Raw genomic sequence first — 15,727 nt, 5'->3', positions numbered from 1 at the left:
GGAGGAAAGGGGAGACAGAGAGGAGGGAGGAAAGGGGAGACAGAGAGGAGGGAGGAAAGGGGAGAAAGAGAGGAGGGAGGAAAGGGGAGGGAGGAAAGGGGAGACAGAGAGGAGGGAGGAAAGGGGAGACAGAGAGGAGGGAGGAAAGGGGAGACAGAGAGGAGGGAGGAAAGGGGAGACAGAGAGAAACATGTCCATAGTAGAGGGGAATAGAGGAGGGTAGGGAGGGAGGGAGGGAGGGAGGGAGGGAGGGAGGGAGGGAGGGAGGGAGGGAGGGAGGGAGGGTGTGTAAATAGACTAGAGGGGAATAGAGATGAAAGAAAATATGGAGGTCACAGAATCATAAGTTAAGGTATTATGGAAACATATTGAGATTTACGATGAGAAGTTGGAACATAATCTAGACCTATTTCCCTGGCCCCCTCCTCTGCTGTCTCTGCCAGGCGGGATGCGTTTGTGTGTCCTATACTATCCTATAACCTTGCTCAATTTACTTCCTACCAATAGTAGGAGTTGACAGTACAGATTATATTTTCCCTCTAACCTGTCACTACCTCTATTCTGCCACTAGGAGGTGCTGACGGTGGGGGAGGAGAGTCTATCGTCCCCCTGCTACCTCCAGCTAGAGGAGTCGAACTGCCACGTGGTGATGGAGCAGTTGGGGACCTACGGTCTAGTGGGCCAGTCCTGCCCTCCCCAGCCCGCCTGTAAGAGGCTACAGCTGGCCCTGTTCGCCCCCAGAGCCCCCTGTCTCTCCCTGGACTACATCCTGAGGATTTACTGCACACAGGACACGCCACACGCCCTGAGGGTAGGGAGGGGGGGGGGAGGGACACGCCCTGAGGGTAGGGAGGGGAGGAACACGCCCTGAGGGTAGGGAGGGGAGGGACACGCCACACGCCCTGAGGGTAGGGAAGGGAGTTAGGGGAGGGACACGCCACACGCCCTGAGGGTAGGGAGTGGAGGGACACGCCACACGCCCTGAGGGTAGGGAGGGGAGGGACACACCACACGCCCTGAGGGTAGGGAGGGGAGGGACACGCCACACGCCCTGAGGGGAGGGAGGGGAGGGACACGCCACACGCCCTGATGGTAGGGAGGGTAGGGAGGGGAGGGACACGCCACACGCCCTGAGGGTAGGGAGGGTAGGGAGGGGAGGGACACGCCACACGCCCTGATGGTAGGGAGGGGAGGGACACGCCACACGCCCTGAGGGGAGGGAGGGGAGGGACACGCCACACGCTCTGAGGGTAGGGAGGGGAGGGACACGCCACACGCCCTGAGGGTAGGGAGGGGAGGGACACGCCACACGCCCTGAGGGGAGGGAGGGGAGGGACATGCCACACGCCCTGATGGTAGGGAGGGGAGGGACACGCCACACGCCCTGATGGTAGGGAGGGGAGGGACACGCCCTGAGGGGAGGGAGGGGAGGGACACGCCACACGCCCTGAGGGGAGGGACACGCCACACGCCCTGAGGGTAGGAAGGGGAGGGACACGCCACACGCCCTGAGGGTAGGGAGGGGAGGGACACGCCACACGCCCTGAGGGTAGGGAGGGGAGGAACACGCTACACGCCCTGAGGGTAGGGAGGGGAGGGACACGCCACACTCCCTGAGTGGAGGGGAGGGAGGGGAGGGACACACCACACGCCCTGAGGGTAGGGAGGGAGGGACACGCCCTGAGGGGAGGGAGGGGAGGGACACACCACACGCCCTGAGGGTAGGGAGGGAGGGACACACCACACGCCCAGAGGGTAGGGAGGGAGGGACACGCTACACGCCCTGAGGGGAGGGAGGGGAGGGACACGCTACACGGAGCTATATACAGGGAGTACCAGATCAATGTGGAGCTATATACAGGGAGTACCAGTATCAGATCAATGTGGAGCTATATACAGGGAGTACCAGTATCAGATCAATGTGGAGCTATATACAGGGAGTACCAGATCAATGTGGAGCTATATACAGGGAGTACCAGATCAATGTGGAGCTATGTACAGGGAGTACCAGTATCAGATAAATGTGGAGCTATATACAGGGAGTACCAGTATCAGATAAATGTGGAGCTATATACAGGGAGTACCAGTACCAGATCAATGTGGAGCTATATACAGGGAGTACCAGTATCAGATAAATGTGGAGCTATATACAGGGAGTACCAGATCAATGTGGAGCTATATACAGGAAGTACCAGATCAATGTGGAGCTATATACAGGAAGTACCAGATCAATGTGGAGCTATATACAGGGAGTACCAGATCAATGTGGAGCTACATACAGGGAGTACCAGTACCAGATCAATGTGGAGCTATATACAGGGAGCACCAGATCAATGTGGAGCTACATACAGGGAGTACCAGTACCAGATCAATGTGGAGCTATATACAGGGAGTACCAGATCAATGTGGAGCTACATACAGGGAGTACCAGTACCAGATCAATGTGGAGCTATATACAGGGAGTACCAGATCAATGTGGAGCTATATACAGGAAGTACCAGATCAATGTGGAGCTATATACAGGAAGTACCAGATCAATGTGGAGCTATATACAGGAAGTACCAGATCAATGTGGAGCTATATACAGGGAGTACCAGATCAATGTGGAGCTATATACAGGGAGTACCAGTATCAGATCAATGTGGAGCTATATACAGGAAGTACCAGATCAATGTGGAGCTATATACAGGAAGTACCAGATCAATGTTGAGCTATATACAGGAAGTACCAGATCAATGTTGAGCTATATACAGGAAGTACCAGATCAATGTGGAGCTATATACAGGGAGTACCAGTATCAGATCAATGTGGAGCTATATACAGGGAGTACCAGATCAATGTGGAGCTATATACAGGGAGTACCAGATCAATGTGGAGCTATATACAGGGGGTACCAGATCAATGTGGAGCTATATACAGGGGGTACCAGATCAATGTGGAGCTATATACAGGGAGTACCAGATCAATATGGAGCTATATACAGGGAGTACCAGATCAATATGGAGCTATATACAGGAAGTACCAGATCAATGTGGAGCTATATACAGGGAGTACCAGATCAATGTGGAGCTATATACAGGAAGTACCAGATCAATGTGGAGCTATATACAGGAAGTACCAGATCAATGTGGAGCTATATACAGGGAGTACCAGTACCAGACCAATGTGGAGCTATATACAGGAAGTACCAGATCAATGTGGAGCTATATACAGGGAGTACCAGATCAATGTGGAGCTATATACAGGAAGTACCAGATCAATGTGGAGCTATATACAGGAAGTACCAGATCAATGTGGAGCTATATACAGGGAGTACCAGATCAATGTGGAGCTATATACAGGGAGTACCAGATCAATGTGGAGCTATATACAGGGAGTACCAGTATCAGATCAATGTGGAGCTATATACAGGGAGTACCAGATCAATGTGGAGCTATATACAGGGAGTACCAGATCAATGTGGAGCTATATACAGGGAGTACCAGATCAATGTGGAGCTATATACAGGGAGTACCAGATCAATGTGGAGCTATATACAGGGAGTACCAGTATCAGATCAATGTGGAGCTATATACAGGGAGTACCAGATCAATGTGGAGCTATATACAGGGAGTACCAGTATCAGATCAATGTGGAGCTATATACAGGAAGTACCAGATCAATGTGGAGCTATATACAGGGAGTACCAGATCAATGTGGAGCTATATACAGGAAGTACCAGTACCAGATCAATGTGGAGCTATATACAGGAAGTACCAGTACCAGATCAATGTGGAGCTATATACAGGGAGTACCAGTACCAGATCAATGTGGAGCTATATACAGGAAGTACCAGATCAATGTGGAGCTATATACAGGGAGTACCAGATCAATGTGGAGCTATATACAGGGAGTACCAGATCAATGTGGAGCTATATACAGGAAGTACCAGATCAATGTGGAGCTATATACAGGAAGTACCAGATCAATGTGGAGCTATATACAGGAAGTACCAGATCAATGTGGAGCTATATACAGGAAGTACCAGATCAATGTGGAGCTATATACAGGAAGTACCAGATCAATGTGGAGCTATATACAGGAAGTACCAGATCAATGTGCAGTGGTATGAGGTATTTGAGGTAGATATGTACATGAAGCCAGGGTAAAGTGACTAGACATCAGGATAGATAATAATAAGGTATTTGAGGTAGATATGTACATGAAGGCAGGGTAAAGTGACTAGACATCAGGATAGATAATAATAAGGTATTTGAGGTAGATATGTACATGAAGGCAGGGTAAAGTGACTAGACATCAGGATAGATAATAATAAGGTATTTGAGGTAGATATGTACATGAAGGCAGGGTAAAGTGACTAGGCATCAGGATAGATAATAATAAGGTATTAGAGGTAGATATGTACATGAAGGCAGGGTAAAGTGACTAGACATCAGGATAGATAATAATAAGGTATTTGAGGTAGATATGTACATGAAGGCAGGGTATAGTGACTAGACATCAGGATAGATAATAATAAGGTATTTGAGGTAGATATGTACATGAAGGCAGGGTAAAGAGACTAGGCATCAGGATAGATAATAATAAGGTATTTGAGGTAGATATGTACATGAAGGCAGGGTAAAGTGACTAGACATCAGGATAGATAATAATTAGGTATTTGAGGTAGATGTGTACATGAAGGCAGGGTAAAGTGACTAGACATCAGGATAGATAATAATTAGGTATTTGAGGTAGATGTGTACATGAAGGCAGGGTAAAGTGACTAGACATCAGGATAGATAATAATAAGGTATTTGAGGTAGATGTGTACATGATGGCAGGGTAAAGTGACTAGACATCAGGATAGATAATAATGTGGTATTACAGGTAGATATGTACATGAAGGCAGGGTAAAGTGACTAGACATCAGGATAGATAATAATAAGGTATTTGAGGTAGATATGTACATGAAGGCAGGGTAAAGTGACTAGACATCAGGATAGATAATAATAAGGTATTTGAGGTAGATATGTACATGAAGGCAGGGTAAAGTGACTAGACATCAGGATATATAATAATAAGGTATTTGAGGTAGATATGTACATGAAGGCAGGGTAAAGTGACTAGACATCAGGATATATAATAATAAGGTATTTGAGGTAGATGTGTACATGAAGGCAGGGTAAAGTGACTAGACATCAGGATAGATAATAATAAGGTATTTGAGGTAGATATGTACATGAAGGCAGGGTAAAGTGACTAGACATCAGGATAGATAATAATAATGTATTTGAGGTAGATATGTACATGAAGGCAGGGTAAAGTGACTAGGCATCAGGATAGATAATAATAAGGTATTTGAGGTAGATATGTACATGAAGGCAGGGTAGACATCAGGATAGATAATAAGGTATTTGAGGTAGATATGTACATGAAGGCAGGGTAGACATCAGAATAGATAAGGTATTTGAGGTAGATATGTACATGAAGGCAGGGTAAAGTGACTAGGCATCAGGATAGATAATAATGAGGTATTTGAGGTAGATATGTACATGAAGGCAGGGTAAAGTGACTAGACATCAGGATAGATAATAATAAGGTATTTGAGGTAGATATGTACATGAAGGCAGGGCAAAGTGACTAGACATCAGGATAGATAATAATAAGGTATTTGAGGTAGATATGTACATGAAGACAGGGTAAAGTGACTAGACATCAGGATAGATAATAATAAGGTATTTGAGGTAGATATGTACATGAAGGCAGGGTATAGTGACTAGACATCAGGATAGATAATAATAATGTATTTGAGGTAGATATGTACATGAAGGCAGGGTATAGTGTCCTGTTCTAGACAAGCGGTAACTATAGCCTTTAGCCCAGCGCGAATATTGTAATCTACGGGTTTTGTTTTGGATACGTTCGTATAGTCACTTTGGGGATGATGTCGTTTATGTACTTATTGATGAAGCCCGTGATCATATCCCAGTCTGTACATAACAGTCTTGTTTCTGATTCATCGGAACCACTTTCATATTAAGCGCGTCGATGGTACTTCCTGTTTGAGCTTTTGTTTGTAAGCAGGAAGCAGGAAGATCGAGGCATGGTGTGATTTGCCAAAGGGAGGATGAGGGAGGACCTTGTATGTGTTTCTATGGGTAGATTGAAAGTGGTCCAGAGTTTTAGCTCCTCCTGGTGGTGCAGCAGACGGATATTTGTAGAAGTAAGGACAGTTTTAAGTCTCCCCACTCGTCCCTGCTGGTCATCTCTGAACATTTGAACATCTTGGCCATGTTCTGTTATAATCTCCACCCGGCACAGCCAGAAGAGGACTGGCCACCCCACATAGCCTGGTTCCTCTCTAGGTTTCTTCCTAGGTTTTGGTCTTTCTAGGGAGTTTTTCCTAGCCACCGTGCTTCTACACCTGCATTGCTTGCTGTTTGGGGTTTTAGGCTGGGTTTCTGTACAGCACTTTGTGACATCAGCTGATGTAAGAAGGGCTTTATCAATACATTTGATTGATTGATTGATTAATGTCTCCATGCCTCTGGGTGAATGTTTGTTCATGGCCCCATGCAGTTTGTTTGAGTGCCAAGGTGGTGTTGGCTTTGTGGAGCGATGTAGACAGCCATGATAATTATGGATGAGAATTTTTCTTGGTACCATGAGGTATTCTATATCAAGAGGCACAACTCCCCCTTTGGACTTGCCTGAGGCTGCCGTTGTCCTGTTCTGTCTGTCTTGTTGGCTAACTAGCTATCTATCCACATTCTATCTTCAGTATTGGTCTCTCTCTCTCTCTCTGTCTCTCTCTCTCTCTCCCCCCCCTCTCTCTCTCTCTCTCTCTCTCTCTCTCTCTCTGTCTCTCTCTCTCTCTCTGTCTCTCTCTGTCTCTCTCTCTCTCTCTCTCTCTCTGTCTCTCTCTCTCTCTCTCTCTCTCTCTCTCTCTCTCTGTCTCTCTCTCTCTCTCTCTCTCTCTCTCTCTCTGTCTCTCTCTCTGTCTCTCTCTCTCTCTCTCTCTCTTGTCTGTCTCTCTCTCTCCCTCCCTCCCTCCCTCCCTCCCTCCCTCCCTCCCTCTCTCTCTCTCTCTCTCTCTCTCTCTCCCTCTCTCTCTCTTTCTCTCTCTCTCTCTCTCTCCCCCTCCCTCTCTCTCTCTCTCTCTCTCTCTCTCTGTAGGAGGTGTTGGAATTGGAGAGGAGTCTAGGAGGGGTGTTGATGGAGGACCCTAAACCCCTGCTGTTTAAAGACAGTTACCACAACCTGCGTCTGTCCATCCATGACATCCCTCACTCACACTGGAGGAGCAAACTACTGGCCAAGTACCAGGTCAGACACACACACAAACTCTCTCACACACACACACACACACACGCTCTCACACACACACAGTAATCTAATCTAATACAATGTCTTCCCCCAGGAGATTCCGTTCCACCACATCTGGAGTGGTGGTCAAAGACTCCTCCACTGTACCTTCAGCCTAGAGAGAGGCAGCCTGGCCGTGTCTCAGCTCTCCTGTAAGATCTGTGTCAGACAGGTGGAAGGAGAGGGACAGATCTTCCAGCTGCACACTGACATACAGGAGGTAACAGGGGGAAGGGTTTCACTGTAACACACTGACATACAGGAGGTAACAGGGGGGAAGGGTTTCACTGTAACACACAGACAGGTGGAAGGAGAGGGACAGATCTTCCAGCTGCACACTGACATACAGGAGGTAACAGGAGGAAGGGTTTCACTGTAACACACAGACATACAGGAGGTAACAGGGGAAAGGGTTTAACTGTTACACAGAGACACACAGGAGGTAACGGGGGGAAGGGTTTCACTGTAACACACAGACATACAGGAGGTAACAGGGGAAAGGGTTTAACTGTTACACAGACACACAGGAGGAAGGGTTTAACCGTTACACAGAGACACACAGGATGTAACAGGGGGAAGGGTTTAACTGTTACACAGAGACACACAGGAAGTACCTGTTGCATTCAGACTGCACCATTCTAAAGTGGGAGGACACTGACCTTAGCCCAGGACTTCGCCTCGGGGACTTTTAGGAACTAGTCAGTCACTGACTTCCTGCTGTCACTTGTTTTGAATATTGTAGTGACCGTTGGTTTCAGTTAGCCTGGGGTTAACAGAAGCTAGCCTTGGGCTAGTATTAACCCAGGGTTGAGGATAGCTCAGGGCTTTGTACATGTCAAAGCCCTGAGTCAGCTTTGTCCCGGATCCTAACTGCTATTTCTCTCCATCCACCCATCCTGACTCTACCTCCAGACCCTCCCGCCCTGCTCCCCTATCCCCTCCGGGGGTACCTGCCTGCCGTCCTCCCAGGTGGGGCCCTATGCCTTCCGTCTGCCCACCACCATACGACAGAAGATCTGTGCCAGTCTGGATGCCCCCAGCGCCCGCGGCTGTGACTGGAGACTGCTGGCTCACAGCCTGGACTTCGACAGGTGAGAGAGAAAATGTGTGTTTATAATTACCTGTGTTAAGTAGATCAGAAATGTTATACTTCCCTGTTTGTTATTCTGTCCATATGTGCTGTTGTTAACTCTCTCTCTCTCTCTTTGTCCCCCTTTCTCACTCTCTCTCTCTCTCTCTCCACCCCTCTCTCTCTCCCCCTTCTTCTCTGTCTCTCTCCTCCCCTCCCCACCCTCCCTCTCCACCCCCATCTCTCTCTCTGTCTCTCTCTCTCTCTCTCTCCCTCTCTCTCTCTCTCTCTCTCTCTCTTCCTCTCCATCTCTTTATCACTATCCTCTCCTCTCTCTCTCCCATCCCTCTCTCTCTCTCTCCCCCTTTTTCTCTGTCTCTCTCCTCCCATCCCCTCCCTCCCTCTCCACCCCATCTCTCTCTCTCTCTTCCTCCTCCCTTCATCCCTCAGGTATCTAAACTACTTTGCAACAAAGCCCAGCCCCACAGCTGTTCTGTTGGACCTATGGGAGGCCTGTCACCAAGGTGACGCGGACCTGGTGTCCCTGGCGACAGCTCTTGAGGAGATGGGCAAAAGTGAGGTGATGGTTGTCATGATGACAGACGGGGACTGCTGATTAGTCAAGGGAGGGGGGGGGGGGAGAAAAAAATAAGTAGGGAAAGAATCTAGAAAGAAAACTAAACCAATACTTGCCTATGGATATGCACAAGGACACATACCCAGTACACACCTTGTGGACAGATCTATCACTCACAGACTACTAGGATGAATGATCTCACCTCTGTCCCATGGCCCATCTCCACTCAGTGTCCCCCTTCATCAGCCTCCCTATGCCCAGCACACACACCCCATCCTGGGCTAGCTCTGCTACCCGCTGCCCAGGCTCACCTTGAGGCCTACCTCCCTCTGCTGAAGGTGTAAAGTATGAGGTGTTTATTTGTACATAAACCCCACACTGCTTGAAGACCTTCAAAAATAGAATGCCAAGCACTCATGCAATCACACACACACACACACACACACACACACACACAGAGTGAGCGGCAGGCAGTGCGGATCTGTCTGTCTCAAACCCCTCAGGCTTCGGATACGCGGACAGATCACAGACACATCTACAGCCAGATCACAGACACATCTACAGCCAGACCACAGACACATCTACAGCCAGACCACAGACACATCTACAGCCAGATCACAGCCAGATTCACAGACACATCTACAGCCAGACCACAGCCAGACCACAGACACATCTACAGCCAGACCACAGACACATCTACAGCCAGACCACAGACACATCTACAGCCAGATCACAGACACATCTACAGCCAGACCACAGACACATCTACAGCCAGATCACAGCCAGATTCACAGACACATCTACAGCCAGACCACAGACACATCTACAGCCAGACCACAGCCAGACCACAGACACATCTACAGCCAGGGTCACAGACACATCTACAGCCAGACCACAGACACATCGACAGCTAGACCACAGACACATCTACAGCCAGACCACAGACACATCTACAGCCAGACCACAGACACATCTACAGCCAGACCACAGACACATCTACAGCCAGACCACAGACACATCTACAGCCAGAGTCACAGACACATCTACAGCCAGAGTCACAGACACATCTACAGCCAGAGTCACAGACACATCTACAGCCAGATCACAGCCAGATTCACAGACATATCTACAGCCAGACCACAGACACATCTACAGCCAGACCACAGACACATCTACAGCCAGATTCACAGACATATCTACAGCCAGACCACAGACACATCTACAGCCAGACCACAGACACATCTACAGCCAGAGTCACAGACACATCTACAGCCAGAGTCATAGACACATCTACAACCAGACCACTCCTCTCTCTCTCCTCTCTCTCTCTGTCTCTCTCTCTCTCTCTCTCTCTCTCTCTGTCTCTCTCTCTCTCTCCTCTCTCCTCTCTCTCTCTCTCCTCTCTCTCCTCTCTCTCTCTCTCTCTCTCTCTCTCTCTCCGTCTCTCTCTCCTCTCCCTCCTCTCTCTCTCTCCTCTCTCTTCTCTCTCCTCTCTCCTCTCTCTCTCTCCTCTCTCTCCTCTCTCTCCTCTCTCTCCTCTCTCTCCTCTCTCCTCTCTCTCTCTGTCTCTCTCTCTCCTCTCTGTCTCTCTCTCTCTCTCCTCTCTCTCTCTCCTCTCTCTCTCTCGCTCTCTCTGTCTCTCTCCTCTCTCTCTCTCTCTCTGTCTCTCTCTCTCTCTCTCCTCTCTCCTCTCTGTCTCTCTGTCTCTCTCTCTCTCTCTCTCTCTCTCTCTCTCTCTCTCTCTCTCTCTCCTCTCTCTCTCTCTCTGTCTCTCTCTCTCTCTGTCTCCCTCTCTCTCCTCTCTCTCTCTCTCTCTCTCTCTCTCTCTCTCTCTCTCTCTCTCTCTCTCTCTCTCTCTCTCTCTCCTCTCTGTCTCTCTCTCTCTCTCCTCTCTCTCTCTCCTCTCTCTCTCTCTTCTCTCTCTCTCTCCTCTCTCTCTCTCTCTCTCTCTCTCTCTCTCTCTCTGTCTCTCTCCTCTCTCTCTCTCTCTGTCTCTCTGTCTCTCTCTCCTCTCTCTGTCTCTCTCTCTCTCTCTCCTCTCTCCTCTCTGTCTCTCTGTCTCTCTCTCCTCTCTCTCTCTCTCTCTCTCTCTCTCTCTCTCTCCTCTCTCTCTCTCTCTCTCTCTCTCCTCTCTCTCTCTCTCTCTCTCTCTCTCTCTCTCTCTCTCTCTCTCTCTCTCTCCTCTCTCCTCTCTCCTCTCTGTCTCTCTCTCCTCTCTCTCTCCTCTCTCTCTCTCTCTCCGTATATAAACAGCTGGAGAGGTGTGTGGTCAACCCTGTTATGTTTCCAATAGGGAACCCTTTATCCTTCTTATTAAGTTTTTATCCATATTTGTGGATTGTTCTTTTTTTTGTCATTCGTTGATGTCATTACCGTTATACGATGTCATCGCTGTTATGATGTCATGATCATTAGACTGTGTTTTCTCAGTTGTGTTTTATGATGATTACTGAGCTGTTTCTGTTGCTATACTGTACAATGGTAACACAGAGGAGACACAGTACAATACAGTGATATTGGTTATTGAGTTCCCTTTGGTTTTATTCTAGTAAAAGCCACAGTGGAGACATACAATACACTAGGGGCACAAAGGAGGAACCATCAATTGTGGACAAGAAAACAAATTGTTTGCTTATATGATTGGTCATTTTCAATACTGTGTCTGTACTCTTCTCAAAGTGGTTGAAACTAATCTGTAAAACAAAAAACACACGTTTTGATTTGCTGTGTTGACATTCTACTTTGCTGTGATGACATTCTACTTTGCTGTGATTGAGCAGAAGGGAGGGAGGCCTGTCTGTACTGGTATTGATGGGAGAAGGATTTTGCATATTTGCAGGTTAATGTGGCCTTGTATTGAACTACTGGCAGCAGTGGAGCAGAAACTTGACCTTCAGCTTTTCATGCTGTTTCCCTTTACTTGTTTCTGCCTTTCCATCTCTACCTGTCTGTTTGTTGACCTCTTTTAGTCATTCTCTTTCACTCTTTCCATCTCTACCTGTCTGTTTGTTGACCTCTTTTAGTCATTCTCTTTCACTCTTTCCATCTCTACCTGTCTGTTTGTTGACCTCTTTTAGTCATTCTCTTTCACTCTTTGATTTCTATCTGTCTCTCTGTCAACCTTCTTCATCTTCTTCTTCTCTTTGTTCATCTTCTTCTCTTTCTTCTTCTCTTTGTTCGTCTTCTTCTCTTTCTTCTTCTTCTTCTCTTTGTTCATCTTCTTCTCTTTCTTCTTCTCTTTGTTCGTCTTCTTCTCTTTCTTCTTCTCTTTGTTCGTCTTCTTCTCTTTCTTCTTCTTCTTCTCTTTGTTCATCTTCTTCTCTTTCTTCTTCTCTTTGTTCGTCTTCTTCTCTTTCTTCTTCTCTTTGTTCGTCTTCTTCTTCTTCTTCTTCTCTTTGTTCATCTTCTTCTGTCATTATACACGTGTTTTAACCATCTGCTTTCTGGTCAGGTTCTTCATGCTACTTCTTGCGTTGTCAGAATATTGTTGTTCCAATCATTACTGTCAAACACAGCAGGATGTCTGTGCTTATTGTTCAAATACTTTATATTTCTATCTACAGTACGTTAGGATTATTATCCCTAGAAGCCAAAAAGTATTCAAAAACTCTGAGGATGCATCCCAAATGGCACCCTATTCCCTTTATAGTGCACTACTTTGAGTCCTATGGGCCCTGGTCTAAAATAGTGCACTACTTTGGATGCTATGGGCCCTGGTCTAAAGTAGTGCACTACTTTGGGTCCTATGGGCCCTGGTCTAAAGTAGTGTACTATATAGGGAATAGGGTGCCATTTGGGATGCAGACTTTCTGAGACCACAGAAACCAAAACACAGGCACAGGTATATTCACTTTCTCTTCTCCAAGGAAATGATGAACCATTTCACTGTTGTTGTGCGAAATGAATGGACAGAAAATGATTGGTTGAACTCCGTCTGTCGGTGTGTGTCTCATGTCTCGACAGCTCTGTGTCATATCGCTGTACCTAAGCTACAGGACTATGCAAGTACAAACAAACAAAAAAACAGTGAATGTTTGGTTCCAATCCCTGAAATAGTATGTATATATATATTTTTATCTGTGAGAGTTCAGATCAAGGCATATAGACACACACAGGGGTGATGAGTTAAGTCCTCACTAAGGTGGTATATTCAATTAATGGGGCTTCCCTCTGTGGGAGTAACTATAGCTGACTGGATCAGAAGTGCTGACTATGGAATACAGAGCTACTAAGAAGAATAGAAAACAAGGATGAGGAGGAGGAGGATGACGATGAAGAGGAGGAGGAGGAGGACAATGATGATGACGAACATTTTGCTCTCCTTTAGGATCCTTTCCAACGGAAAAAGACATCTGAAACACAGACCGTGGAACCCTGAAGTACTACTGAAGTACTACTGAAGTACTACTGAAGTACTACTGAGTACTACAGAGTACTGTTCTCTCTCTCTCTCTCTCTCTCTCTCTCTCTCTCTCTCTCCTAAACCTTGAACTGTGTGATGCAGAGGTGAGGTTGGCTAGAAGTAGGGCTGCTCTTAGAGGCCGGTGTGCTATCTTCAGATCAGATGTCATGTTGTGCATCCACTGGTCCATTCTTTCCCCTGGGGGTGGGAGACAGCTGACGTTTGATGGAGCCCCCAAAAGGACTATATACCTAGAACTGCGTCTGCCTCCTCCACATTGCTGTCTGGTCAAAGAGAAAACAAGGAATACGCTTTTGATTATGACCTGAACCCCTGTCATTTTGTTACTAGAAAAACAGACAGACAGACATACATTTGTTTTCATTTAACTGTGTAAAACTGCCCATTGTGAATAAAGCATCTAGCCTTCTTAACCTGTAACTAAATATACTTTTTATGTAATAAATGATATTTCCTAGTTTAACGAGAACATCATTAATGTTGTCTGTAGTGGAGATTGAAAGTCAACATGTCAACTCAATCAGACACCCTTACATTTATATCACTCAGATACCATTACATTTATATCAATCAGATACCATTACATTTATATAAATCAGACACCAGTACATTTATATCACTCAGATACCATTACATTTATATAAATCAGACACCATTACATTTATATCACTCAGATACCATTACATTTATATCAATCAGACACCATTACATTTATATCAATCAGATACCATTACATTTATATAACTCAATCAGACACCATTACATTTATATCAATCAGATACCATTACATTTATATCACTCAATCAGACACCATTACATTTATATCAATCAGATACCATTACATTTATATAACTCAATCAGACACCATTACATTTATATCAATCAGATACCATTACATTTATATCAATCAATCAGATACCATTACATTTATATCAATCAGATACCATTACATTTATACCACTCAATCAGATACCATTACATTTATATCAATCAGATACCATTACATTTATATCAATCAGACACCATTACATTTATATCAATCAGATACCATTACATTTATATCAATCAGATACCATTACATTTATATCAATCAGACACCCTTACATTTATATCAATCAGATACCATTACATTTATAGAAATCAGATACCATTACATTTATATCAATCAGATACCATTACATTTATATCACTCAATCAGACACCATTACATTTATATCAATCAGATACCATTACATTTATATAACTCAATCAGACACCATTACATTTATATCAATCAATCAGATACCATTACATTTATATCAATCAATCAGATACCATTACATTTATATCAATCAGACACCATTACATTTATATCAATCAGATACCATTACATTTATATCACTCAATCAGATACCATTACATTTATATCAATCAGATACCATTACATTTATATCAATCAGATACCATTACATTTATATCACTCAATCAGACACCATTACATTTATATCAATCAGATACCATTACATTTATATCACTCAATCAGATACCATTACATTTATATCAATCAGATACCATTACATTTATATCACTCAATCAGACACCATTACATTTATATCAATCAGATACCATTACATTTATATCACTCAATCAGATACCATTACATTTATATCAATCAGATACCATTACATTTATATCACTCAATCAGATACCATTACATTTATATCACTCAATCAGATACCATTACATTTATATCAATCAGATACCATTACATTTATATCAATCAGATACCATTACATTTATATCAATCAGACACCCTTACATTTATATCAATCAGATACCATTACATTTATATAAATCAGACACCATTACATTTATATCAATCAGACACCATTACATTTATATCAATCAGATACCATTACATTTATATCAATCAGATACCATTACATTTATATCAATCAGACACCATTACATTTATATCACTCAATCAGACACCATTACATTTATATCAATCAGATACCATTACATTTATATCAATCAGACACCATTACATTTATATCAATCAATCAGATACCATTACATTTATATCAATCAGACACCATTACATTTATATCAATCAGATACCATTACATTTATATCAATCAGATACCATTACATTTATATCATTCAATCAGATACCATTACATTTATATCAATCAGATACCATTGCATTTATATCACTCAATCAGATACCATTACATTTATATCAATCAGATACCATTACATTTATATCACTCAATCAGACACCATTACATTTATATCAATCAGATACCATTACATTTATATCACTCAATCA

At 44.7% G+C, this 15,727-nt stretch overlaps 1 protein-coding gene across 1 annotated transcript in view; it reads left to right on the top strand.

Annotated features, from left to right (window-relative positions):
- Nucleotides 1–9,032, top strand: part of LOC110492809 (netrin receptor UNC5B-b-like) — a 173,224-nt gene extending 164,192 nt beyond the window's left edge. Inside the window, exons 14-18 of the mRNA XM_036955571.1 lie at nt 572–811; nt 7,159–7,308; nt 7,403–7,567; nt 8,260–8,438; nt 8,867–9,032. Coding sequence (XP_036811466.1) covers nt 572–811; nt 7,159–7,308; nt 7,403–7,567; nt 8,260–8,438; nt 8,867–9,032 — 900 coding nt within the window. The remainder of the gene's footprint in view (nt 1–571; nt 812–7,158; nt 7,309–7,402; nt 7,568–8,259; nt 8,439–8,866) is intronic.
- Nucleotides 9,033–15,727: the final 6,695 nt, after the last annotated feature.

Source organism: Oncorhynchus mykiss, chromosome 20 (assembly GCF_013265735.2).
Source record: "Oncorhynchus mykiss isolate Arlee chromosome 20, USDA_OmykA_1.1, whole genome shotgun sequence".
Classification (NCBI taxonomy): Eukaryota; Metazoa; Chordata; class Actinopteri; order Salmoniformes; family Salmonidae; genus Oncorhynchus; species Oncorhynchus mykiss.
Note: the sequence above shows the minus strand (reverse complement) of the source record. Positions and strands in the feature narration are given on the sequence as shown.